The sequence below is a fragment of the Vidua chalybeata genome, chromosome 21, assembly GCF_026979565.1.
Source record: "Vidua chalybeata isolate OUT-0048 chromosome 21, bVidCha1 merged haplotype, whole genome shotgun sequence".
NCBI classification, from domain to species: domain Eukaryota; kingdom Metazoa; phylum Chordata; class Aves; order Passeriformes; family Viduidae; genus Vidua; species Vidua chalybeata.
In genome coordinates, this window is record NC_071550.1 from 8,779,039 (window position 1) to 8,804,974 (window position 25,936).

Below are 25,936 nucleotides of genomic sequence, written 5' to 3' on the forward strand. Positions count from 1 at the left end.
GCCCATCCATTCAGGGGGATATTTGCTTCAGTGAAAGATAAAAGGAAAGATGAGGAGAAGAGCTTGGACCATAATTCCGGGGTTTGAAGGAAGGCTCGGGTGCAGGGATGGGGCACAGGGAGCAAAAGGATGAGCTGAGACATCACAGCCGGGCTGTGCCGGCAGAGGAAAAGCCAGGAAATGTGGTGCTGCATCACCTGTCACAGATGGGGCAGCTCCAGCAAGGGGACAGCTCAGCTGCTGTGCTGCTTGTCACAGGAAATCGTAGAATGGTTTGGGCTGCAAGGGGCCTCATTTACTGACGTGCTGTCTCTATTCCAAAATATGTCACAGCCAAAAAAAACCTGCTGGGGTCAGCTGGGGCAGATCCAGGCTCCTTTACAGCAGCAACAACCTAGAAATTAAGTTCTTCTCATCTGACCCCAAGCCCCAGGAGTCCCTGTCCTCCTCTCCCCTCACACCAAAGCCACAAAGTCATTAAACTCCCTCTGGCCCCCACGGCCCTCCGACAATGCCCCTGAGCCCCAGTCCTATCTAGAAACCCACCATGCTCATTAGCTGTTCCCGTGTTTCCAGGAATGTTCCCTGTTAATTAAATCACTTGAGCTGAACCCAGAGGTGACCCCAAAGCAGGATGCTCTGAAGGGGATACCAGGGATCAAACAGGGATCGGAGCAAAGGGGTCCAAAGGGGTCTGGCTCTGCCCTGAAGTCACAGGCAGCACTGACTGGGCTGTTGTTTTTCTCCTGGGTGATGGTGATTTTCAGACTCACAGCTTCTCTCTGTAAGGTGATAATGAGAACTCTGCCCTTTTCTGCCCCCTGAAATACTTTGGTGCTGATCACACTAAATTTTCAGACAAAAATCCCTCTGAATTTCAGCTCTAGGTTGCTTTAAAAAAAACATGATGAGTTTTTAGCTATTTCATTTTGACAGTTAACAAACCAGACAGTAACAGATCATATTTAAAACAAACTTTTCCTTGGATGTGTTGCTTTCTAGTTCACAATTGTCCAAAAGCTAATTGAAACCTCATGGTGTGTGTCACATGAAACACATGTGAATCCAAAAGCTGTTGGAACAACTTCCCCATTCACTTGACATTTGAAAAAATCGCTTCTTGCTGGTTGCAAAAACAAAAACAAACCAAAACCCATCACTTCCAATCCTCAGACTTGCAGAGGTATAAATAAAAGCTGCTGGAACCCCTTGAATTTTAGCAGAAATTGGTTGATAATTAATTAGCATCAGGAGTACTTCTGAGCTTGGCTTTTATTCCCTCAGACTCAGGGAACATGAGCTTGTCACTCGCTATTAGAGGAGGCAGCTCTTGCTGACGCTGACATTGGCATCCCTTTATTTGTCCAGCACTGGGCAAAAGACATCTGAGGATGATAAACTTCAGCAATCCTAAATTCCATGCACCTCACATTCAACAGAGACTGAAGGAAGGATATTTATAGGAGGCTGAGGCTGGTCCTGCTCTCTAGGATGGGAAAACAAATTATCAAAAGAAAAAAAATGAACGTATTTTCTTTTTCTTTTAGCTGTTTCCACAGATCACAATAATGATAATTAAATTAAATGCATCTTTTAATTTTCATTTTCATTTTCATTCTTTTTTCCAAAAGCTTTTTTATTTTCCTGCAAGCATTAAATAATTATTTTCATTTTGGAGCTGCATCTCTCATCACTCTTCTTTTGTTCTCCACTGGGTCACAACTCCAAGCATGTGTCACTCAGGTTCCTGAAATACCAGCAGATATTTCTAGAATCTAGAAAAAAAAAATCCAGCTTGTTTGTGCTTTTCTTTTAGTTTCCAAGCCCAGGCAACCCGTGCCATGTCTCATGATCCTGCTGCCATTAAGGATTCCCAGACATATTTGGGAAGAACAAGATTTTAAACAGTGTCTGGCCCCTTTCCAGAGCAGGTAATTACATTTTTCCTCTCTAAATTCCCTTGCACTTTCAATTGGATCCGTTTATTATTCTCCATTCCCCAAGTTAAACTATTATGTTGTGCAATTGTCTGTTCTTTCAAAGAGGTTTTGTGTTTGCCCCTGGGAACGAAGCTGATCTCTCTCTTCTGAGGTTTAATTCATTCACAGAAATGCACTGAGGTGATGCAGCTGCTGGATGTTGATAAAACATCATTGGTTGATTATTAAAAGATGGCCAGTGAATGATTATTAACTAGCATTCATATTTTGGATTATTTTTTCATTTATAAACAGAGTATTAAAAATCAAAGTACAGCATAGCAGTAGAATTTACATAGAAAAATCAATTAAACCCCAAAATGCACAAGTTGGTGCCATTTGTCTGTACCTGACCTGTGCCAGGAATTTGGCCCAAATACCCCAAAATGAGAAAGCAAGCTCCATTTATCATCTGGAGTTGCTCTGTGATCAAGGACGATTTAAAGCCCGGAGTAACCCGATTGCAGTGATGGAATTACACCACAATGGACTTACATTGATATTGTAAGAATTGATTTTTTTAAAGCAGTTTAAGAAGCCATATTTCTGTGTCAGCTATCCTCCTTCAGGATAAGAGAGCTGCTTTGGAGTGATATTGTAAATGCAGCTGAACCTGGTGGGAAGAAATGCTGATGTCTGACTCCAGCTCAGAAGGCTGAATGATTTTTTTATTATAACTATACTATAATACATTAATATACTATTTAAAGGAGATACTAAAACTACATACCTACTTTTTCTAACTACCTTATCTAACTAACTAACAGCATGTGACCCTCTCTGAGAGCCCAGGCACAGGTGGGTTGGATTGGCCACCAGGCTCAAACAATCCTCACCAGAATCCAACCAAGCAATCACCCCAGGTAAACAATTCTCCAAACACATTCCACATGGGAAAAAACAAGGAGCAGAAATAGAAATTGTTTTCTCTTTCTTTCCTCTGTGCTCCTCTATGAAAAAAATCCTGAGAGAGAGAAGAATGTGCCTGCCACAGGAGTGATGCTTGGCTGTGCCAGTGCCTTACATCACCCACCAGGCTCGGGTTCATATAAATCAGGATCTTCCATGAGCCAGCGTGGGAGATCTGTTTATATGTTCTTCTGCTGGGATGAAGTGTCAGCAGGCTTTATTAATTCCTTGTCTACTAAAGGAAATCTCCATTCCTGTTTCCTTGACATCTCCTGGCCTCCATCCTTAATCAGAGGTCAGGTGTCCTCTGCAAAGGACGTGGCTGGAAAGACAAATGGACACAAGACTGTGCTCCCCATGGGGCATCCGTGTGTCCCATCCACTGGGATTCCTCCATCAGGGAACATCCTGGGAGGGCCCTCATGGACTCACCACAGACTGTCTGGATGAGGATTTTTGGATGTGACAGCAAAGCAAAGCAGCTCCTGGAGTAAATACAGCAATAAATAGCATCTCCTGTAATGGGCAGCACCAAAGTTTTGGCTGCTGAAGGCAAATTCCAGTTCTTTGCGAGAGCGTTACTCCCACTCCACGGGGAAGAAACACATAGAAAATCTTGGGGTTTTTCCCCACCATAAAAGATCTTTTGGCTTCTCAGTTCTGCTTTCTCTGCCCCAAATCACTGAGTAATGTCGTTGTGCACCGTGGTTCAGGCACACTGACTTCCAGTGATGGATGAGACAATCCCTGCGTACGGAGATTGTTTGGTGCTCAGAGCTCTTTGAGTAAATGACACAGCACAGCACAAGCTTCATTATCAATATTGCCTGGAAATATCAAAAACATCGGAGGCCGCAGTTTAATTTGGATGCTTATCATAAGCTCAGGAGAAATGGAAATGTGTGACAATAACAAAACACTGCAGCAGTGATGCCAAGCAGCCTCGAGCAGCTGATGAATTTCTAGGCCACAAGGGATGGAGCTGCGGGTGCTGGGGATCCTTCTCCACCACTTGTTCAAACAAAAGTGATGCTGGGAAGTGACAATGTCTAGAGCTCCAGCAAATATCCCTGCGGCCTCTGGGGCCTGAGGAGATGTAGAACAAGAGCTGCTGGTGTGCAGCTTCCTCGTGGGACTGTTCACATCACTCAGCTGCAGGGCTCCTGCCTGCTAAATGAGGCAGATTTTTCTCCATAAAGGCAGTGGAGCGATAGATTCTTCACTGCACAAGTTCAACCAAACAGTCAGAATTACCCCAGGAAGGTGAACTTCCCTCGCTCCCAGCTCAGAAAGTTTGGAGACTGAAGCCAGACAACAAATAGCTCCTCCAGGAAGGTTTTTCAGAGGTACATAAGCACCTAGGCATGCAGATAGCTACCTAGTGGAACTAATTTGTTTACAACATTCACGGAAAAATCTTAACAACCAATTTCTATATTTAGCCTTAATGCCTTTGAAAATCCAAGCTCTACATCCCTGTGCTTGCTGTCCCCATCCACTCCTGCAGGACTATGGGAAAAAGCCAAAAATAAACACACAGCCAGCACGACCCTCCCATGGTTCTGATTTTCTCAAAACCAACCCAAAGGCTGCTGTCCAGTTTGGGCTCTTAATTACTCAGCTCATTACAAAATCAAGTCCACTTGGTTTACCTGACTTACCCCCTGGTTCTCCCACTGCTCTCCACTCCCTAGATCAAACCCCTGCTCCATCCTGCTTGATTTCCATTGCGATTTGCCAGACAGCTCTCAGCTGCAGGGAAAAATAAAATCAATCTATTTTTCCACTCCCTCATCCAGCAGCTTCATGCTCTGCCCAACATCGAGCCTCACGCTGGCACGATGAGTTCCCCGGCAAGTGGCCACCACCAAAGCAGCCCAGGGCCGTTTGGTCACTGAGTTTCAGAGCTGCTGGAGCAGGGGCTGCAGTGATCTGCCTGACTGCCACGGGCTCAGGAGCAGAGTTTGGGCTCTGTGTAATGGGATTGCACTTCAGTGGTTTTGGGATATTAATAGCGGGATTAACCTGAAACAGCTGCAGTAAAAAATTGATTATCAAGAACAATAAATCATCTCACATGTGACATGCAGGTAGCCTGGGGTTTTTTTTGCATTGCAAAGCCATGAGTTTCTCTACAGGATTGTAACTCCCCCAGAACAGAGCAATACCTAGGAAAAAGCCAACCAAAATATGATTTAACTATTTTGGGAATGCAGAAGGCAAAGAGGAGACGGCTGCTGGTTTTTACAGCTCTAAGATGCAGACACAAGTAATGTGACTTCTTTTTCTGCCCCTCCCCACCTCTACCTGCTGACCAGTTATTTCCAGAAGACTTTGGGAATGACTTTGCAGGGCCTGAAGTCAGGACAAGATGTGGCTGCTCTAGGCATGAAGGACATGGGAAGGAGTGTGGTTACTTCAGCATCCAGCAGCTGAGTGATGGCCTGCTCCCCCTGCATCCCAGAGCCCTGAGCTCCCTGGATTTGCTCCTGCAGTTTTCCATACACAGCCCCTGGAATGCAGAAGAGCTACTGCTAAAAGCCCAGCCCGGTGCATCCAGCTGCCTTCCCCTGACAGGAGCAGAGGTCCAACAGAGCTGCAGTGTTTGAAGGGCCCTGAAGCACCAGATACCCAAATCCACCCCACAGAATCCACAGCTGGAATGTGAACTGTCATTTCCATGGAGGCACAAGTGAGTAACTCTTGCACGTGGGCTGAGTCATCTGCTCCCGACTCCTGATCCAGACAGGAAACACTGAGTGAGCCTGGGAAGGGCCCTGCTCACACCCAGGGAGCTGAATTCTTCCTTGCATTGGGGCAGATTCCTTGACCATCAGCTGTGGCATTGCCGTGACAAACACACATCCACGGAGCTGGGGAGGAGCATGGCTGAGAGGGAAAAAGGATGGGCCTCAGCCTCTGAAGCAGGTTATTTATAACATCAAGGAACGTTTCAGGGGATAATTTTAAAATATTCCACAGGCATAGAAGCAGAAAAAGAGATGTTTGGTTTGGGATTAGAGTCCTCTGCTACACCCAGCCCCTATCCATACCAGCAGGACTTGGAGCACACCAGTGCCAGGGCTCTTTTCACTTCCAGGTGTCTCCTGGGTACTCTCAAGTGCAGTTCAGCTGTAGGAAGGTGTTCAGGTATTTCTACAGCTCAGAAGATCCCTTCCATCAGCTCTGATCTGCACTGCGAATCCACAGATCACAGACCCTTCCCAGCCTTCTGGCTCTCCAGTGCATGAAGAATTACATCACAGCTGCTCCGTGCTCCTTGTGAGAGTGGAGCACGAGTCTTCACAGGGACAGATGGGACAAGAAGTGCCAACTGCTGCCATTAAGTCAAAGCAAGTCCATCCATCTGCTGCGCCACAGCTCACTGCTTTAGTTTGAGAATTATTATTTACAGCCAGCAACAAAAGACTAGATCCAAGTCAAGGAGATCATTGAGACACCCAGGCATTGGCCAGTTGGAACCATGGAATCTGCTGACCTCGGTTAGTGTTGGTATCAGAGGCAAAACACCCACAGGGCCTGGGGTTTTATTGGGAACTGCAGCAAGGCTCCCTTGAACCCCCAGAAAGAGCCCTTTCTAGAGCCACATCTGGGCCAGGAGGAATCCAGAGAGGGATTAGCAGATTGGGTGTCCCCAAGCCTGGCACACATTGCAGTGCTGCTGGAGTCAAGCCTTGGAAAGTCTGGGATGCAGGTGGGAGAACTTGCATCTCTTCCAGCAACACTCCCAGAGGGGCGAGACTCCCCCACTGCTCCCCTTCCTGTTCCTGCAGTGCACAGAGCTGATCCACACATCCCCCAGCCCTCAGTCCCTACTCTCTGGGGAGCAGCAGGCTTTGGGGAACAGTGGACAAGCTGCTGCTTTCCCAGGTAACTCAGCCTGGGCTGTAAACCAGCTCCACGCTGCCAGTCCTTCCCTGCAGAGCCCCAGGCAAGGTCAAAGTGAGCCCTGAGTGCTGCAGGAGCCTTGAATTCCCTCCCATGGGAAGAGCCCATCAAAATCCCATCCTGTCTCCCTATACCCAGCTCACTCTGACGCCGTGCCCCACCTCCTGGAGCAGCCCAAGGCAGTCCCTTTGGAACACTCTCAAGCCCACCTGGCACCAGCAGCACAGCTCCTGCCTCGCTGCCTTGGTTGTTCTGCCCACCACAAAATAAAGTACAGTGAATTTGCAATAAAAAGGGGAAAAAACCTGTGGAGTTTGCCATCTCATTCTGCTCCTGGGTAGGACTCTGTAGTGTCCAGACTCCAGCTCCATTCCAGCCAGCCTGGCAATGGGAATGGGACCACTTTTGCTTGATCCTACCACAGACATTTTGTCCATTACTCTAGGAAAACTGCTTTTACTGTTGTCATACAGAAAAACACATTTATGATGGGTAAAATCCCCTCTCCAATTTGGATCCTGGTTTACCGGTACAGGAGGCCTAAATCCTGGGATTTTGCTCAAGAGGAATTCAACTTGTCTATCTCCAATGCTCCAGCAGATAAGATCCAGAGTGTGATAAGTTAGAGAAGACTCTTTGTTCATCAAGACAGAAAGGAGAAGCCTTGTGTAGATAACAGAAAATCAAAGGAGAAGCCTTGTGTAAGATAACAGAGAGCCAAAGGAGAAGCCTTGTGTAGATAACAGAAAACCGCCAGACAGAAACTAGTTAGTATGTTGATTACTTAAGCTGGTTGTGTAATTAGAATTTAGGTGCATATAACATATAACCTTATATGGAAAAGACCATTACAGGGCCGTGGACTTTCACCGAGGAAGAAGAGAGGAGCCTTCCCCAAACGACCACCAGAGAGTAGAAGAAGACCCCCTAGCAACAGAGGGCGCAAGCGCAGAGTACACCCAGAGATACCGCGGACACGGAGAAAAAGAGTATACAAAGACTGCGGGAAGGGGGAAACGGCGTGAGCCGTAGGCGGAGCGGGCACTCCCCGGCTGCACCCAGCGCTGTTTGCTTGCCATCGCTTGCTGTAATCAATAAATTTCTGATTGACTCTTGAAAGGCTGAACAAATTATTCGCCTCAATTTATAACACAGAGCAGCAGGTGTGCACTTATCTGCCACATCCACACCTGGAATTTTCTTCCCCAGTGGCCAGCTCCAGCTCCCTCGTGTTCCTCATGTCAATGTGCTGAGGTTAACCCCCAGTTTTGTTTGTTTTCTGTGTGATTTACACCATTTCAATAAAGATGTTTGTCACCAAACCCAAACATCTCATATCTGTAGCCTGTATAAACACACAGAACATGCCTTTCCTCCTCTCCCTCTCATTTAGAGAGCACATGGAATTCGGGGCTGACACTCAGGATGGATTGAACTGAGCTAAGAGAGAAACCACATACACATTTATTTGCAAAAAGCCCAAACCTCCCTATTTAAATCCCTTTGTCATGACTAATGGTTGGTATTTAAACAAGCACATCGCATTTTCTGAAGCAGTTTATCCACTTTAATTAAAAACTCAATATTTATAGAGCAGGACAGGTGTGCTGTACTCCAGCAGGAAGTTACAGTCCCCACTTTGGGTTGCAGGTGGCTTTTTGCAGTAACCAGCACATAATCACTGCTAAACTGGAATAAGCACCATCGATTGCTGTCTCTCATAGAGGATATGATTTTAAAGAGCTCCCAACACCAGGCTGTTCAAGCTTATTGTATTTATTGATCGAGACGGTGAGGATCATAATCACGTGTGAAACACCAGGTTATTCATCAGCTGTTGGCTATTCAAAAGGAGCACTCAAAACTGCCCAAATGGCATCCAAGAAGAGCAAACGCTGCTGTGGGAGGGCTTTGTCACCATCCCATGACCGCAGAGGGCAGTGATGGGGATCCTCCAGGCAGAGCTGGCTCCTGACCTCTCCTGGGCAAAAGGCAGAGCAGGAAAAGCCAAGCCCCACACCTCCCACAAAACATCTCACCACCAGAAACAAGACCGGAGGCAGCCCCTGGCTTCAGGTGCCTGCACAGCAAAGCAAAAATAGCAGCCAACAGATTGGGCAGCCTCTCATCTAAATCAGAGGTCAGGAGTTTCCTCTTCAAAACTGAACCTGGTAAACACCTCATTTTCATGCCCTGATTTTAACTTGACTCTTCTCATCCAGTGACTGCTGCTGCCAAGGCTCCAGAACTGGAATGTGACAACACAACTCATCAATGATCATTCCTCACCCTCTTTTTGCCATATCACATCACATACAAGACCCCACAACCTGGGCACAGCATCACAGCTCCTCAGGGCATGAGATTCCTGCTGCAGCTCTGCTGGGAGCAGCAGAAAGGAGTTGTTGTGCCGGGGAGGGTGAACAGAGAGCAAAGGACAACATCCTCACTGTCCTGGTTTGAAAAGCCAGATGTCAGCTAAGGAAGGCAGGAGCTGCTTTGAAATGGAAAATGTAAACCCCCTCCCTCTGAATTATTATAATTTTGAAATTAAGGGGCTCTCCGGTAAAAATATGGGAATAGGAATAACAGTTCTTTACTAGGAAAATTGAAATTACAAATGCAATAGTACCAAAAAAACCCCAAACCACTGCCAGAGTGAGAGCAGGCCCTGGCAGGCTGTGGGTCAGGGTGTGGCAGCAGTGCCATTCCATGGGGGCTCAGCCCTCCTGCAGTGCCAGCTGTGCTTCTGCTGGAGCAGGATCCTGGACAAGGCTGGAGTTTTCCTCTGGAGCTCCAGGGCTGCTGGAGATGGGCCTGGGCTCCCTCTGGGAATGCAGTGGGGCAGAAAGCTGCTCCTCTGGGAATGCAGTGGGGCAGAAAGCTGCTCCTCTGGGAATGCAGTGGGGCAGAAAGCTGCTCCTCTGGGAATGCAGTGGGGCAGAAAGCTGCTCCTCTGGGAATGCAGTGGGCAAAGGCTGCTGTGCTGTTCCAAGGTCAGATTAGATCCAGGTAGGAATGCTTGGCTCCTGCCCTGGGTGGAGCCTCTCCCCATGGGATGCTGGAATTTTCTCAGCCATGCAGGGACACTCAGTGGCCATGAACAGCAGAGATCTCCTGGAGGGAGGATTGGCTGTGGGAGAGATAAAGAAAAGTGCCCAATGCACAGAGGAGAACTGCCCCAGCTCTGACAGGTGGGGATAGAACACACACCCCATTTCCAACCTAAGACACTCACCAAGGAGAGCACAGCACCTGTGTGAGAAGGAGAGGAGCTCTAGGTTGGTCAGGAATCATTTCCAGACATCCAGAAATCTCATTTCCAGATATGTCCCCAGGAACCCAAGGCACAAACCCATGCCAAACACATGACAGAGCACAACCTGAGCTGAGGGCTGAGCTGAAATTCATCTCCTGAGCCCTCCAGTGAGAGCTACAGGGTGACACCCCGGTGGGACTGCCCAGGGCAACCAGAGCCAGGTGGAACACATGGATGGAGTTCCTTTAAGGACTGATTTTGCTTAAGAACTCCTAAATTACCCTGACAAAAGGGTAGGATGTGCAGATGAAGTGTCTTCCCTGGCTGTGGTACTGTCCTCCCAGTGTTCCTTGGCTGCTGCCATCTCTTCTTTCACCAGATCATCTCTGTTCTCTTCATCTCTGTTTTCCCCAACCTCACTCAAACTTTCCCGCCACAGCCTCATTACAGATGCTTTTCCCAAGGAGCACCTACATGATTTAATGCCTTTCTGGTGCCTAATCAAGAATTCTACTTAAAGAAGTCCTAAATTAGCCTTGCATGTTCCTTGTCAGATCATTAGCCACGTTGGCTTTCATGCCATTTTCCACTTAAATCTGGGCTTTAAGTGTTTTCTCTCTCCAAGCTGTTCTAAAGAATCCTGTTATTTATCAAATAAAAGGTCTGAGTTGCTGTTCTGGTGCCACAACCCTCCAGTGCTGGGGATTTTTGCAGTGTCCTGATGTGACACTTAGACTTGAGCTCCTGTCTGCCCTGTGTTGCTGTTTATAGCAGCAACGAGCACTCAGCCTATTAAAATTTGGGTTTTTCTGTGCCTTCAGGAGGAGGCGACCAGAGTCTGATGCTTGGGGAACGAGCATCTTTGGTGCAGCAGGTTGATAGTTAAATGTGCAGCACTACAGACAGTCCTGGTTTTGGAGGATGTGTCCCTAATGCCCCAAATCAGGGAAATTATTTGGTTCTTAGAAAGCCAAAGGAAGATCAGTGGTGTTTGCAAAGAAAAAAGTCCTTTACAATTTGCTGCAGGCTGCATAGTCACCCATGTGAGAACAAGCCTTGCTTTTTCTAGCATTTCTTGTTAAAATCCCTGCCAAATCCCCTGCCTAGAGGGTAATTCAGAATTTCCAAGGTTAACAATGCTAGCAGACTCCTGGCTTATGGGTCTGCATTTTTATACATATCCCAAATGCATCTGATTTACCACTTACATGCTCTGGGTTATACCAGGGGGAGAAAAGCTTCCAAGATCAAACAGTAGGCAGTGTCTCCTAATAAACTCTGCTAAAATGCTGTGGAACAGGGCTCATCCTGCAGGGAGAGCAGCTCCAGGAGCTGCAGGGACAGCCTGTGTGGGGCAAACAGAGCTGCAGCCTCAGCCCCAGCACTCACCACTCACAGAGACAAATTAATTCCAACAGTAATTACTTGTGCCAAAACTCAGTAAATGCCCTGTCACAAGAAACTTGTTTGAAACTAAAAATCTCCCTTTTCTTGGGAAGGAAAGACTCGTCCTGAGCCAGGAAGGCTGTGAGCAGTGCAAGGAGACAGCAGGAGAGGTGGGAAGCTGAGGTGGCACTGGGGACTCTACCCTTTGGTGTCCCCAATATCCCAGAGGGAGCTGCAGATGGGACCCACCCAGCCTGAGGTTCCTCTGCAGCTCTGAGAGCCTCTCTGTGCTAAGGGAGCAAAGGGAAAAAGGGGAAAGGGGAAAAGGGAAAAGGGGGAAAAAAAGGGGAAAATGGGAAAATGGGAAAATGGAAAAATGGAAAAATGGAAAAAGAATAATTTCCATCAAGCACCAGAACAGAGGTCACCCAGCTGCATCTTCACACATAGAAATCCTGCAAGAGAATAGAAAAAGGAACATGGATGAGGAAAACTTGAAACCCTGGGAGTGTTTGTTGATGGCAGGAGAAAGGGGGCTGGAGGCTGTGAGAGGGGAAGGCAGGAGCCAGATGTTCTTGGCAGAGCTCAGGGAGGAGAATTTGGCTGCACCAGCTTTGGGTTGTGTGGATTGGAAGAGCTGGAGGTTTGCAGGGAGCAATAATAGAAAATAATGCAGTGGGGAAATGCTGGGATCTGGGACAGGCACACTGCTGGGAGAGCAGGGATGAGAGGTTAACACAGCCCCTGTGGGCTGGGATGTGAACACACATCCCAAGGGCTGCTGGAACCCCAAAACAGCAGCCTGGTTGCCTTCCCAGCCCGTCCTGCTTGTGTCCAAGGAGGAGGGGGGTGACAGGAGCTGTCTGTCTCTCCTGCCTGGCAGCTGGCAGCTCTCCTCCTCCTTTATCACCCTGCCCAGCTCATTGCCAAGTTTTTATGCAAAGCAGAAAAGCCTCATTAAGTGATGCTGAAAGCACTCCCCTCCTGGTGTTAGATGTGACACCCATCTAAGTGAGCAAAATGTTCTGGCTGGGTTAAAGCTTTGTGCAGGTACAAAATGACTTGGGAAGGTGCAGAGTGGGATGAAATCCCGCCTGGGGAGGAAGGAGAACTGACTGAGCTTGCAAAGTGTGTCAGTCTCAAAGTTGGGAAACAAGCCCAGACATCCTCATTGTAAGTCTGATATTCAGCTGCACATGCCAAATGCCTTCTGACTTCCCTGACAGAGCTCCAGGGAGCAAATCCAGGACAGTGACATCTTCTCTGGTTTAGCAGCATTTCCTGCAGTCCGTGGACAGGCAGAGCTTGGTTTCATGCTCCAAGCCCCATCCATACAGCCTTTGGAGGGATTCCTTGGCATCTGTTCCTCAGGGGTTCAAGAGGTGTTTGGACAATGCCCTCGGGCACAGGGTGGAATTGCTGGGGTTCCCCTATGTAGGGCCAGGATTTGGACTTTGATGATCCTTGTGGGTCCCTTCCAGCTCAGGATATCCTAAGATTTTCAATCAGGCAGCTCTGTTGCAGCCAAAGATGCTGCTGCAATTGATACTGGGTGAGTTTGTCCTGCAATTCCTCATGGCTGGAACTCTCTCTGTCCATCACTTTCAGGAGCATCTGACCCAAAAAGTGTCAGCTCAGACTGACTCTGTGTTATGTTCAGAGATAGGGTGGGAACTGGAGCACCCCCAGCCATGAGCTGAGTACCCAGAGAGTCTGAGGAGATTGGGGTACCTTTGGAAGGGATCCAAGGGACCAGGGTGCCACAGGGCTTTGATTTGATTGTTTTTCTCTGAAAAGGGCTGTGCTGATGGTGTGGTGGGAGCAGAGGACTGGGACAGCACCTTTGTACCTCCAGGGAGTCCTCCCTGCCTGGGCAGGTACAGGGAGCACCAGCACCTTGAACTGCTGGCAGCCGCCGTGGCAGGGGGAATGGCAAATTCTGCCTCTTGTGGATAATAGGAAAAGAAGTACTGAGATGGAGAATCCCAAATTAAAGCACCCTGGGCATTGCCAGTGGTGCTTTTTGGGGGCTACTGTGAGAGCAGGAGTGGTAACAGCACTGGGTTCTGCTGCTGAAAGGCAGGATCTTGGAGCTGCTGGGGAAGATTCTCCTGAACTGATGCCTGGGTGAATCCCAAATACCTCAGAGCACCTGCTGCCCCCAAAATGGGGCAGACAAGGATTATATTTTCCTTTTTTGTGGTAGTTCCTTAATGATGGAGGTCTCCAAAGGTTACAGAGGTGGCACCTGTGCAGCTGGGTCTTGCACTGGAAGCAAGAGTTCATTTGTTTCTCCTCTGCTTGTGCCATGTAAAAATTGTTTCCATCTGTCTGCTGGAAAGCAGAGTAGAGGATGTATAACTGCAGAATTTGTCAGATAAACCAGTGTTTAAAGTATCCCTCCTCCCTGCATCCCATTCCATCTCCTCTCCCTGGCTCTTGTCTCATTCAGGACATTATTAACTCTCTCTCCATAGCCGTGGCTCTGCTCACAGCACAGCATTAAACCAAACAGAGCAACAGCTGCTTGAAATGCAGCAAAATTCATCTCTCTGCTCTCTTAGCTGGAGGCCTTGGCCCACACCAGGAAGAAGGTAAAAAGTAATTCATCCAGGAAAGCTGGAAAATTCAATCTGTTGTACCAGGGGGGAGGTTTAGGCCCCATGAGAAATCCCTCTATTCCTGTAGGCCCTGCTGGCATTCCTGCTCTCCAGCAGGGACACAGTGACAGGGAGATGTTGAGTTGCAGTCTCCATTCAGCTGCCCGGGTGAGCAGCTACAAAAAACCTGCTATGAATTCAGTTATCTTCATATAGTTTAGGTTGAATGGAGATATTTTTATTCCAGGCTAAATGAGGTGTTTTTAATGTCAGCTACTAAATTACCTCATGTAATCTGCTGGCTGCCTCCTGCTGAAGCAATGAGTGTCTGTGCTTGGGAGAGGCAGAGTAATTTGCCTGCAAATGTCTTCAGAGCAGCACAACTGTGACCTTACACTCTGAGACATGTGACAGAGGTGCTGTGGGGCTGCCAGGAGCAGAAATCCCTTCCCCAGTCCAGGGAGGATCCAAGTGGAGGCAAAATAATTCAGGAGAGGGCTGAGACTTGTTGCTGGCTCTGCTTCTGTAGAGAAATAATTTCCTCACTCACCATTTAGATTTTTATTTACCAGCTTTTTTTTTAATGGGAATCTTGTTGATGGTACTTAGGGGCAGAAAGTGGAGGATGGGGTGGGCAGCTCTAGCTCAGGTTATACAATCACAGACTGGTTTGGGTTGGAAGACACCTTAAAAACCATCTCATTCCACCCCCTAGAGACACCTTCCCCTAGACCAGCTTGCTCCAAGCCCCCTCCATCCAGCCTAGATCCAGGCTCAGGCTGGTAATTCAGGAATGGCCACTGTGCCCACAGACTGAGGCCAGCTTTCTCCTCCAGTGTCTGGCTCCTGATGGCAGCAGGAGAAAGGATGTGCTGCACCAGAGCAAGCCTGAGGCTCAGCCCCTCTTCCCAGCTGGCAGCTCTTCCCTCTTCTCCCACAGCAATTCCCTGACTCATTCCATGTGTGTGTGGATGTGTGGAGCAGTGGTTCCTGCAAACCCTTCATCCTCTGCGAGCTGCCAAAACCGTGGCCACTTATTTTGTGTCTTCAGCACCTTCCATGTCCTCACAGGGGTGGAATCCCACATCCCCTGATGTGGGATCAGGCTCTGGTGTCTCTGTGCCACACCTGTGGCAGAGCTGGAGTGTCCCCACATGCCCAGGTGGCTGCTGTGCCACGCAGTGCTCGGGGTGGATCTGCTGGATTATCCACGTCATGGCCCTGCAGCAGCTTTGCTGCCTCTTAGAGTTAAGTCCCTGAGGGACAGAGCCCTTCTTACTGCCTTTGCCTCCACGGAGGGAGGTTGTGCTTCCACCGAGAGAAACCTGGCAGGAAACAGGCTGGGCACGTTTAACCTCTGTGGCTCTGGAAGCAGCTTGGGCTGAGCAAAGCAGGGAACTCCAGCACCTGGAGAGAGATTCCGAGCGGGGCTGTGCAAAGGGTGTTTAACATTCACAGCAGTGCTGGCTGCAGGGTGAGCTGCTCCTCCTGCGTGGCCCAGAGCCCAGGGAGGGCCACAAAGACAGCTCCTGGGGAAGGAATAACATCATTCCCTACAGTAATCCTGCTGGCTTTACCTTCTGCATCTACAGTGATGAGATCAGGTGCCATCTAGTGTAAACCCTTCCTCTTAATGCACATCTGACTCCAACCACTTGTTTCTGTTATTTCTTCTTTTCCCTGCTTTCATAAGCAAGCTCTGAAACCCTCAGCTGCTGGAACAAAAGCAATTCAGCCTTTTCCCAGGAGATTCTGCAGCAAAAACCTCATCAAGCCCTCCTGGTGCTGTCTGCAGTGCTAAAGGGAAGGTAGGAGAGAGATCCTCCAGGAACACCAGCCCAGATCCCTACAGATCCCCCAGCCCAGCTGGGGAAACCAGGCAGGGATGGGATGGGATGGGATGGGATGGGATGGGATGGGATGGGATGGGATGGGATGGGATGGGATGGGGGATGGCACAGCTGCTCTGGGCTGTCCCACGTGCCCCTGGACAGGTCTCCTCCCTCTTTGGCATCTACAAAATGGTTGTGGAAATGGTTTGCTGCAGGGAAGAGTGAATGGGCCTGATGCAGCCTGTGCTGAATTCAGGAGATATTCCCTCCCCCTGGACAGGGTGTGTTTGTGACCATTTCTACGTGCCCTGCCCTGGGTTTCAAGGCAGATTTCACAGCCCTCCCACCCCTGCTGCTCTCTGTGCTGAGTGTTCCTGGGTATTCCCAGGTCAGGGTCCCTATGGAAGGAGTTCCAGCCCTTCCAACACCCCCAACCCCACCAGCAGCTCACTGGGCAGTGAGGGCAGAAGGCTGAAACCCCCCTTTGAGTGAGAGCTGATATAAATCTAGCTGGCACAGATCAGAGCAGGATGTGTCTGTAAATATTTATTCTTTTTACTCCTGCCAGTTGACTCAAGAACCATCGGCTCATGCTGCAAACGTGTTTTGTGCTTATTGAACCGGAGTGTGCCTGCTCATGCAGAGATGCACGGCCCCAGACTCCCTCCTCGTGCGAAGGTGACTGGAAAATACTCAGTTTAACTCCAATCTGAGGTGTAAACTCATGTGGAAAATTAGGGGAGCATGAGCTGATGCCTTGAATGTTCCCACCAGGGGATTCCTCTTTGCGGGACGCGGGGAAGGGCTGGGGCTCAGTGCGGCTGTGAGAGCTTTGCTTGGAGCAAATCTCCGGAATCCGGAGCTCCCGGGGCAAGGCAGTCCTGCCTCGGGGGAGGAGAATGAATATTTAAAAACGGAATCAGAGTCATTGGGGAAATGTGACAGGATTTAAACGATGACATAACACGCTTGTCTTGTCTTTGCTGCCGGTGCTAATGAGCAAGAATTGAGAGCATTAGCGATCTATCCGCGGGCATTAGCGCGTGTGGGGCAGGGATCGCAGCCCTAATTAGTCTCATCCTCGGCTGCCAGCGCTGCCACTTTGCCTGCCCGCCGCTCTGGAGTTACTCAGGCTTTACCACAGCACTGCCCATCACCTACACCTGGTTATAGCTGGGTTTTGTCACCTTTGTCTCCCTAAGAGATGCCAGAGCGTTTTTTCCTGCCTTCTGGCAAGTTTCAGAACTGTGATGACATCTCTGAGAGGGTTTTTTGATCTGTTTTCCCTTGGCCATTTGTCACTTTAGGAGAACTTAAGGCATTCAGAACAGATTTTAACATCAAGAACAGATTTTCCTTCTTTTTATTTGTTTGTTTGTTAAAACTAATATTTGTTCTCACAAAAGCCTCATCTCTGCAAGAAAACCAGAGGGGTTGGGCTGGAGACAAACAAATAAAAACCTGCAGAGAAACAGAGAAAGGACCCAGGATTCAAGCTTGTCCTGCCTATTTTTCCTATCTCTCCAAGCTCCCAATTCCTCTCGGTGGGATTTTCAGTGGAACCTCACAGAGCCCCGTGAGAAGGTCTGGGCAGGCCACAGTGTGATGGGTGCAGGGAGGGAATGGTGCCAGCTTCTTGGGCAGGAGATTGGGCCTCTGGCATCTCCCTGATGGTAGGAAATGAATTTTGAAAAATCAAATGGCCAAGATGATGGATTAGATGTCTTTGCCCCACTACATTTAATCGATGGCAGCGGGTATTTATGGCATTATATACTACAAATCTATAATGATTAGTACCTCATTAACTTTTTCTTTTGATTGTCTTCCTGCAGTGCTGCAATAAGGGAGCCCCGAGCTCTGCATCCCTCTCCAGCCTGGCAGGGATGGGTTTGCAGCCTGGAGGAGATGAGAGCAATGCTTTGGATGAAGAGTGTGACCCTGCAGCCCCATTATCCTCTGAGTGAGTGGAGGAATCTCGGTGTAAATCACGCCCACCAGGAGAGATGCTCACTGGAGGCCCCAGGCCTCCAAGATCTCAATCCTGTGTTCCTGTGGCAATGGTTGAACGGGGAGCAAAACTCCCAGCAGTGGTGTGGGAATTGAGGATGAATTTCCCAGTGCTCTGGCAGCATTCCAGGGCTGTCACAGCAGGAATGAGCTCCATGGGAATTTTTGGTGTTGCACTTCCCGTGGGGCACAGATGGATGCAGAGGGAAAGGAATAGTCTCAGTGAGGAGCTGTAAGGAGCACCCCGCTTTCTGCCCTGGAGTTTGTCCCCCCAGATGTGCAATCAGTCCTTGCAGCTGAGTTCTCCTGCTGGCAGGGCTGAGTTGTGCTCCTGATGCAAACCTGCAGGGATAGTTTGTACCACTGCAGTCACTTCCACCACTGCAGAAATGCTTGGGAAGCTGGCCCATAAATCCTGCCAGACTGACAGGCTTTCACAACCAGACTGATAAATGTATTTGAATTAGGTAAATGTTTTCAAATGAGATAAATACCTTCCAATTAGATTAGCTCTGTATGAGTTTGTCAATTCCCAGTGTGAGTGAAGCCCCTGATTTTCCCACCTGCTGGGAGGCTGAACTTGTGCAAATGAGCTCTGCAGTGCTCAGGTCTGATGTGGAATTGGTGGATATATTAACAGAGCTCTTCAGAAAGGGACTGTACTTCTCCCAAATTCATTTGGTACTTCCCAGCCAGCCCCTGACATAAGAAGGATGTGGAGCTGCTGAAGTGAGTCCAGAGAGGAATGTGAAGGTGCTCTGAGAGTTGAGCCCCTCTGCTCTGGAGATGGAGAGAGCTGGAGTTGCTCAGCCTGGACAAGAGAAGGCTCCAGGGTGTGGATATTCTCAGTTCAGTCGAACAAAGAACAAAGATATTCACAGCAGGGAGAGCTCAGAGCCCCTTGCAGGACCTGAAGGGGCTCCAGGAGAGCTGGAGAGGGACTGGGGACAAGGCAGGGAGGGACAGGACACAGGGAATGGCTCCCACTGCCAGAGGGCAGGGATGGATGGGATATTGGGAATCAGGAATTGCTCCCTGGCAGGGTGGGCAGGCCCTGGCACAGGGTGCCCAGAGCAGCTGGGGCTGCCCCTGGATCCCTGGCAGTGCCCAAGGCCAGGCTGGACAGGGCTGGGAGCAGCCTGGGACAGTGGGAGGTGTCCCTGCCATGGCAGGGGGTTGAACCACAATGATCTTTAAGGTCAACCCAAACCATTCCATGGTTCTATCAGTAAAACATCCCAGCCTGTGTGTGAGGTGCTGCACTCCAAGAGTAGCCAAGACCTCCAGCAGGGTGAAGTCCCTGCCTGAAGGGTGGAGACTGGGCTGGGGCAGTGATGGACCCAGCAAGAGGAGAATTCAGGGTTGGGGGCATCAATCTGCACCTTGTGACCCCCTGTGCACAAGGTCAACCCCAAATCGTGAAGGAAGGCACCACTGAGGACAAAGAGTCTCTGCTCCCCCTCCATGCTGCAACTTCCCAGCCAGTCCTGTGCCACGCAGCTCAACTGTGGCAATATTGGACTCGTTTGACAATTTCTACAGAGTGATTAAATCCAGTCCTGTGCAGCAAATTATTCACAGGCCCAAGGCTGCCTCCTTCTGCAGGTGCTCCCTATGGCACAGCTCCCCAGTCCTAAAATGGCCTTAGAATCATGGAATCACAGAATGGGTTGGCTTGGAAGGGACCTAAAAGCTCATCCAGCTCCAATCCCCTGCCATAGGCAGAGACACCTCCCACCGAGCAGGCTCACTAAACTCACTGTCCCATCCAAGGACAGTCAGCCCTCAGGAACAGGCTCTGTGGCCTTAAACACCAAATTGAACAGCCGAGGTGCCCAAATCAGAGAGTGGCACTGACCTGATCCTGTGCCAGTGGCAGCTCTGCCTGTCTGTGACACCCAGGCCCACATCGTGACGTAGCCGTGATTTGTGCTGGGCATTAAAAGGAGAAAAAAAAAAAAAAAAGCTGATGACGCAAGTGGCTTTTTCTTTCAGGCATTTCAAGCAGGACTGGAGAGTGCATAAGTGCAAGAAATTGCTGGAGAGGGGAGGAGGATTGCAGCTCTTAAATCATCTGGCTCTGCCATGCAGGGTTACACTCAGTGGTGTTGGCACTGTGGAGAGATCACTGCAGGCAAATCGGGGGGAGCTTCTGCTCCTTGAACAGGCTTTTTCATCAGAAGATGGAGCAAATGTAGGTTTGTTTGAATGTGAGTTGCTTTGACTTAGGGTTTTAGTAAGTGTCACAGCATTACAATGGCTTGAAATGAAAATGTGGCTGGGAATACAGGTGAAACTATTGCTGGCTGATTTGATTCAGTTTTTAATCCACACTATCTAAATGACTGATAAACTCTAACCCTGTGGTGTCCACCCCATGGAAACATTAGGGTTTGGTGTTAAAATTCTCATCTTTGATGTTCTCCTGCACAATGGAAACCACCAAATTCCCACTCAAATGAAGCTGTTTGGGGCTGGCTTTGCTCAGGTACAGTCTGAGTGTGGCACTGAGCTTTAGGAGATTTGTAGATATGCAGATACAGAAGGATTTAAAGAGTCTCAGAGTTTCCTACCCCCTCTGCCTGCTTGGACCCTGCTTTTCAGGACCTGCCCCAGCTGGGATGTGTCAAACTGAACTTGGTCTGATGAAGCACAGCAACTTCCATTCATTGGAAATATTCCTCTTGTGAGTGGTTTATGCTCCTAATGCAGAGCTCAGAAAATCTCCCTTGAAAAGATGATTTCTCACTGCTCCTACGGCTTTCCTTCAAATCCAACTTCTGCCTGTTATAGCTGGAGCTGAAGAGATGGAGCCTGAGCCTGCTCCCTGCACCGTGGGGAACTTGTGAGCCCGAACTGTGCTGGATTCAGCTTTGCTGCAGGAGGAATGGTGCTGGAAGCAAAGCACCCAGAAGTTCTGCTGGAAAACCCTCTGGATGCTTTTCCCTCTGCACTGGCTCCTTCTGTGAGCACTCAGCTGATTCCTGCACATGTCCAAGCTGTGCAAACCAGCCTGGCCAGGGCAGAGGATTGGGAGCCAATCTGCTAAACAGGGATTTAGCCAAGAGGCAGCCCCGAGTGCCAGCCCTCTCCTAATACTCTCTTAAGCAGCACAGGCAGCTGCTGCTTCCTCCCTGGCCCTCCTCACAGTTCACCTCAGTCCTCCAACTGCAGCAAGGCATTTCCAAGCAGAATTAGGTTTTGTTGGCTTCTTGCTACAGTGCCTTTTAATTAGGAGCACAGCTGCTCTGGAAACACAGAGCTCACTTTTCAAAGAGTGCCTCTGGAAAGTGATTACAGCGGATTAAAGCGGAAAGGTTAGGCAATTTATTCAGGTGGCACTTAGCAAACGCATGGGATTATTTTGTGCTGCAAGGATGGTTTAAAAACTCACAAGAATAACACCTTTTGGGCTCCTGCTGGCCTTGAGAGACTCTGCTGGGCAAGGCAGGTGGTGGAGCTGAAAGCTGGGAATGAGCAGTGCCAAACTGCTCTGGAGCTCTCCACTGTGAGTGGGTGCTGAGGTCCCTGTGCTGGTGTCTGTCAGGTCCCCACCATTATCAAAGGTTCAGTTCAGCCAGGAGCTGTCCCAGGAATTGTTGTGGACTCTCAGTGTCCATGAATCTTGCCTCCAGAGGATGTTTGTAGGTGATGCTGTCTGTACCTGGCATTGATCCTCTGCCCTGAGCACTTGCTGCCAACTGCCCCCTGGCAGAGCTCCCTTTCCAAATCATCACAGAGTCACTGAGGTTGGAAAAGACCTCCATGATCATCAAGTCCAGCCTCTGACTGATCCCCACCTTGTCACCAGCCCAGAGCACTGAGTGCCACATCCAGGCCTTCCTTGGACACCTCCAGGGATGGGGCTTCACCACCAATGGTTTGGGTTAGGAGGTCCATAAAGATCACCCTGTCCTACCACCCTGCCACGAGCAGGGACACCTTCCACCATCCCAAGGGCTTGCTCCAAGCCCTTTCCAAGCTGATCTTAAGCACTTGCAGGGATGGGACAGCCACAGCTTCTCTAGACATCCTGTGCCAGGGCCTCCCCACCTTCAAAGGGAACAAATTTCTTCCTAAGCAATCCTGAAGGACCACTTTGATGTGGCCCTTGGAGCCCTGCAGCCCTGCACAGGTACTGCACACTGATGGGGAGCATTTATTCAGCAGCATCACCTGGGCTGAGGAAGTTTGGAGAGGTTTTGCTCAGGTGTGGGAACACTCCTGAGCCCAAGAGCTGCGTGAACCCTCTGGTTCTGCATTTGGGAATGATTCTGGTTCTGGAAAGCTGCTCTTTCCCCTCTGGCCCAAGGCCATGTGCTGCTCCCTCTCAACTGCCTGGCTTTAGTGTTTACAGCAATGGAAAGGACAAAGCCCCCAGAAATCCATCAGATCCACGTCAAAGCTGAGGCTCCATGAGAAGACCTCAATCCTTTTCTTCTCCAAAGGGAAAGCAGTGGGAGCCCCTGTCTGGAGTGTGTGGTAACGATCCAACTTGCCAACGTGTGAACAGTCTAAATGTAAAACTTCTCTGAGGAGCAACTAAAACAGGAATCACATCCAAAAGCAAGGCTCAGAGCTGTCCTGTGGCAGCAGCAAGTGGATGGGGCACCCCAAGGATGAGCAGTGTCTGCTGCCAGGGCTGTAGTGACAGCAAGAAAACAGAATCATTCCCAAATGCAGCTACTCCGTGTGTTTCTGCTGGCTAGCACTGGACTGGAGTTGTTCTGGGACTGGGAAACTGACTTTGTGATGTTCTGGAGAAGAGATCAAAAGATCAGGGACCAAGTGCCAGCACTGGGCAGCTCTGGCCATGGAGCAGCCCTGGTGGCTCTGCTCTGGGCATTGCCACACTCTGCTGCAGAGGGAAGGGATGGATGTGCTGCTCCAGGCTGGAGCTAGCGCAGAGCAGGGGCAGCTCTCACTGCATCTGCTCGTGTTCACACTTTGGGAGTCTTCGTGTAGGATTAAAAAAGGCTGGAGGAGCTCAGACACTGTGCTGGTGGGAACAGCAGTGCTTTAAATAGAGGAGTCTGAGCGGGACTGAGCACCAACATCGTGTCTGGGTGCAATTCAAAGGCTTGCAGTACCTTGTTTGCCCTTCTCTCACTTTGTTTGGCTGATGTAGGCGTATTTTTGTTTTTACTCACTTCTCTGTCCTATATTGTCCCCTTTTCTTTCCAGTAATGTTGACTGCTCCATCTGCTTATTTATCAGCCACACTTCGAATGCGAATTTCAATTAGCAATCTGCTTTGTTTAGTTTTGTTTTAAACAAGGCATTGAGAGCTCCAACAAAGCTTTAATATATAAAGCTACTTGTAATGCAGCTGTTTAAGCTCTTCCATCATATCCATGAACAAAATGAATCCTACTGCTATCAAGATTCATCTGATGAATTAGGTTTAATCCTCCTCTACTGTAGCAGATGGAAGGCACTTCAACAAAGACAGAAAGATTTCAAATGACTGAGATGGAAAATGGTCTTTGCTCAGGTGTTCCAGAGATATAAAAGAAACTCAAACCTCAAGTAGTAAGAAATAATTCATCCAGCAACCAGAAAAGCAGTTCCTGGATTTCTGCACTCATTCCTGATGCTTCTCTTTTGGGTCTGAGGTCACAAGTTCTGGGTGTGGAGGCAGAGAAGAGGGTGGTTACCTGTGTAAGGAGCATCCCAGGTGGGAATGTGATTCCCTGAATCCCACCTATCCATGTGCCTGAGGCCCTGCCAGCTTCTTGATCATGGGATCTGGACCACCAGGATCCCTCACGGGAAGGGCTTCTCTGTCCTGGTTGTGTTTGCTAAATGAGGAGTTAATTGCTGGGAGTTTGGGGTGGACTCCAAACGTGACATCACAGAGTGGTTTGGGTTGGAAGGGACCTTACAGATCATCTCATCCCACCCCTGCCATGGGCAGGGACACCTTCCACTGTGCCAGGCTGCTTCCAGCCTGGTCTTGGGCACTGCCAGGGATCCAGGGGCAGCCACAGCTGCTCTGGGCTCCCTGTGCCAGGGCCTGCCCACCCTCACTCAATTCTTAAGAACAATTTCTTTCTAAGATCTAATCTAAATTTCTCCTTTTTAAAAACTGCTCCCCCAATCATTGATTCCTTCAACACCCTGTCAGTAGCAGATGTGTCTGAATTTCGTTTAGGTGTGATGAAAACAAAGCCTGTGCTGAGCTGAACGGGCACGTCCCCAGCACCGTAACTCAGCAGTTACCGTGCCCAGCACTGTGAGGTAACAACAATCCCACACCTGGCACGCCGGGCAATGGAAAAACAGCCCCGCGGGTCAGGTAACGGCTCCGTGTGCCGGGGCAGGCTGTTCTCAGGTGTAAACCGATCCCTGCCCAGTGTCCTCTGCCGTGTGTGCCGCACCCCGAGTGCGCTCGCCATGCTGGGATGGAGGGAAGCTGCGGAAGCTCTGGGATGGACGCGATCCATCCCGGGAGGGCTGAGGAAAGCTGCCAGGACTTTCCATCCTGCGCAGCTCCCACCTGCGCGGGCTGGGCGCCGCGCTGAGCCGCGGGCAGGGCTCGGCGCGCTGATGAGCGCTGATGAGCGGGAGCGCTAATTGCGGGTCCCGCGGGGGCGGGCGCTGGGGCGGGGCGGGGGGGGTCCGGTCCCGCCGCCGGGGCCGCTCTGTATAACCCGTCTCCCGGCAACGGCGGCCGCGTCACTTCCTGGGGAGCCGCGGGCGAGCGCACGGACAGGTGGAGCGGCGGGGCCGGCCGGCACCGGTGCTGCCCGGGGGGCTGCGCTCCTGCCCCGCCGGGCTCCGCTCCTGCCCGCCTCGGGTGCGCTCCCGCCCGGCGCGCCGCTGCCCGGCCGCTCCGTCCCCCGGTGCGGTTCTGGTGCCGCGGCGATGAGCGCGGAGCTGGACGGCGTGTCCGTGCACTCCTCCTCCTCCTCGTCGGGCTCGCTGGGCTCGGCGGCGGGGCCGGCGCCGCGGCCGCTCTCGGCGAACGTGCGGCGGCTGCACCAGGCGCTCACGGCGCTGCTGAGCGAGGCGGAGCGGGAGCGCTTCATCCTCTGCCTCAACGCCTACCACGGCCGCCGCAACGTCTGCGACCTGGTGCGCTCCCTGCGCGCCCTCCTCGACGGGCCCCGCCGCCGGCAGCTGCTGCCGCTGCTGCGCCTCGTCCTGCCGCGCTCCGACCAGCTCCTCTTCGACCAGTACACGGCCGAGGGGCCCTACCTGCCGCCGCCCGGCCGCCCCCCGCCGCCCCCCGCCCCGCCGCCGGTGGTCCCGGGCGAGCTGCGGCAGGTGACGCTGCGCCGGAGCAAAGCCCACGAGGGTCTGGGCTTCAGCATCCGCGGCGGCGCCGAGCACGGCGTGGGCATCTACGTGTCGCTGGTGGAACCGGGCTCTCTGGCCGAGCGGGAGGGGCTGCGCGTCGGCGATCAGATCCTGGGGGTCAACGGCAAGTCCCTGGACAGGGTGACCCACGCCGAGGCGGTCAAGGTAAGGCGGCTCCGCTCCGGGCTCCGGTGGATGTTTCCTCCATCCCGCCTTGTCCCGAGCTCCGCTGCGCTTCCCGTCCCGCTCTGCCTCTCGGTGCCCCCTCCGCTCCTCCCTTCCCTCCCTGGGTCTTATCCGCGTCCCTCCCCGTCAGCCGGTGGGAGCGGAGCCCCCCGGTGCCGCTCTCCGGGACGCGGCGCTGGGAGCCCGCAGCCCTCGGCGGAGCGGAGCCGCTCCGCGTTTGCATCGCGCCGGCGACATCGTGCGGGACCAGCCGTGCGCGGAGCCCGGCCGGAAAGTTTGCGGTGGCAATAGCGGTGCCACCCACGGCAAGGACCGGGCTGCCGCGGTGGCTCCGGGCACGGCAGGCTCGTCCTGCGCTTTTGTCGCGCCTCTGAAACGCAGCGGTGCCTGCTCGTGGCTCGCCTGCAGCCTGGGAAGCTCGTGGAAGACGGAAATATGCGTGAGCCGGGTTTTAAGGGACGTACTCCAGACGCTCTAGTGGGTTTCTCCTCGCAAAGATGGAGAAACTGAGGCACGGAGAAGCAGAACAGACCCCCCCAAGGGCTGCATCGTCCCTGAGGCAGG

General features: G+C 50.9%; 1 protein-coding gene and 1 long non-coding RNA gene across 2 annotated transcripts in view; one reads left to right on the forward strand and one right to left on the reverse strand.

The window, feature by feature from the left end:
• Positions 1–17,222: 17,222 nt before the first annotated feature.
• Positions 17,223–23,598, reverse strand: LOC128798610 (uncharacterized). Its single transcript, XR_008434482.1, has 4 exons — positions 23,542–23,598; positions 19,743–19,816; positions 17,675–17,773; positions 17,223–17,541 (listed from the first exon to the last, which is right to left on the reverse strand). It is a non-coding gene; the product is annotated as an uncharacterized LOC128798610 (long non-coding RNA).
• Positions 23,599–24,621: 1,023 nt separating this feature from the next.
• The window catches only part of WHRN (whirlin), a 52,928-nt gene continuing 51,613 nt past the window's right edge, over positions 24,622–25,936 (forward strand). The window contains exon 1 of the mRNA XM_053962369.1: positions 24,622–25,351. Coding sequence (XP_053818344.1) covers positions 24,752–25,351 — 600 coding nt within the window. The 5' untranslated portion in view covers positions 24,622–24,751. The remainder of the gene's footprint in view (positions 25,352–25,936) is intronic.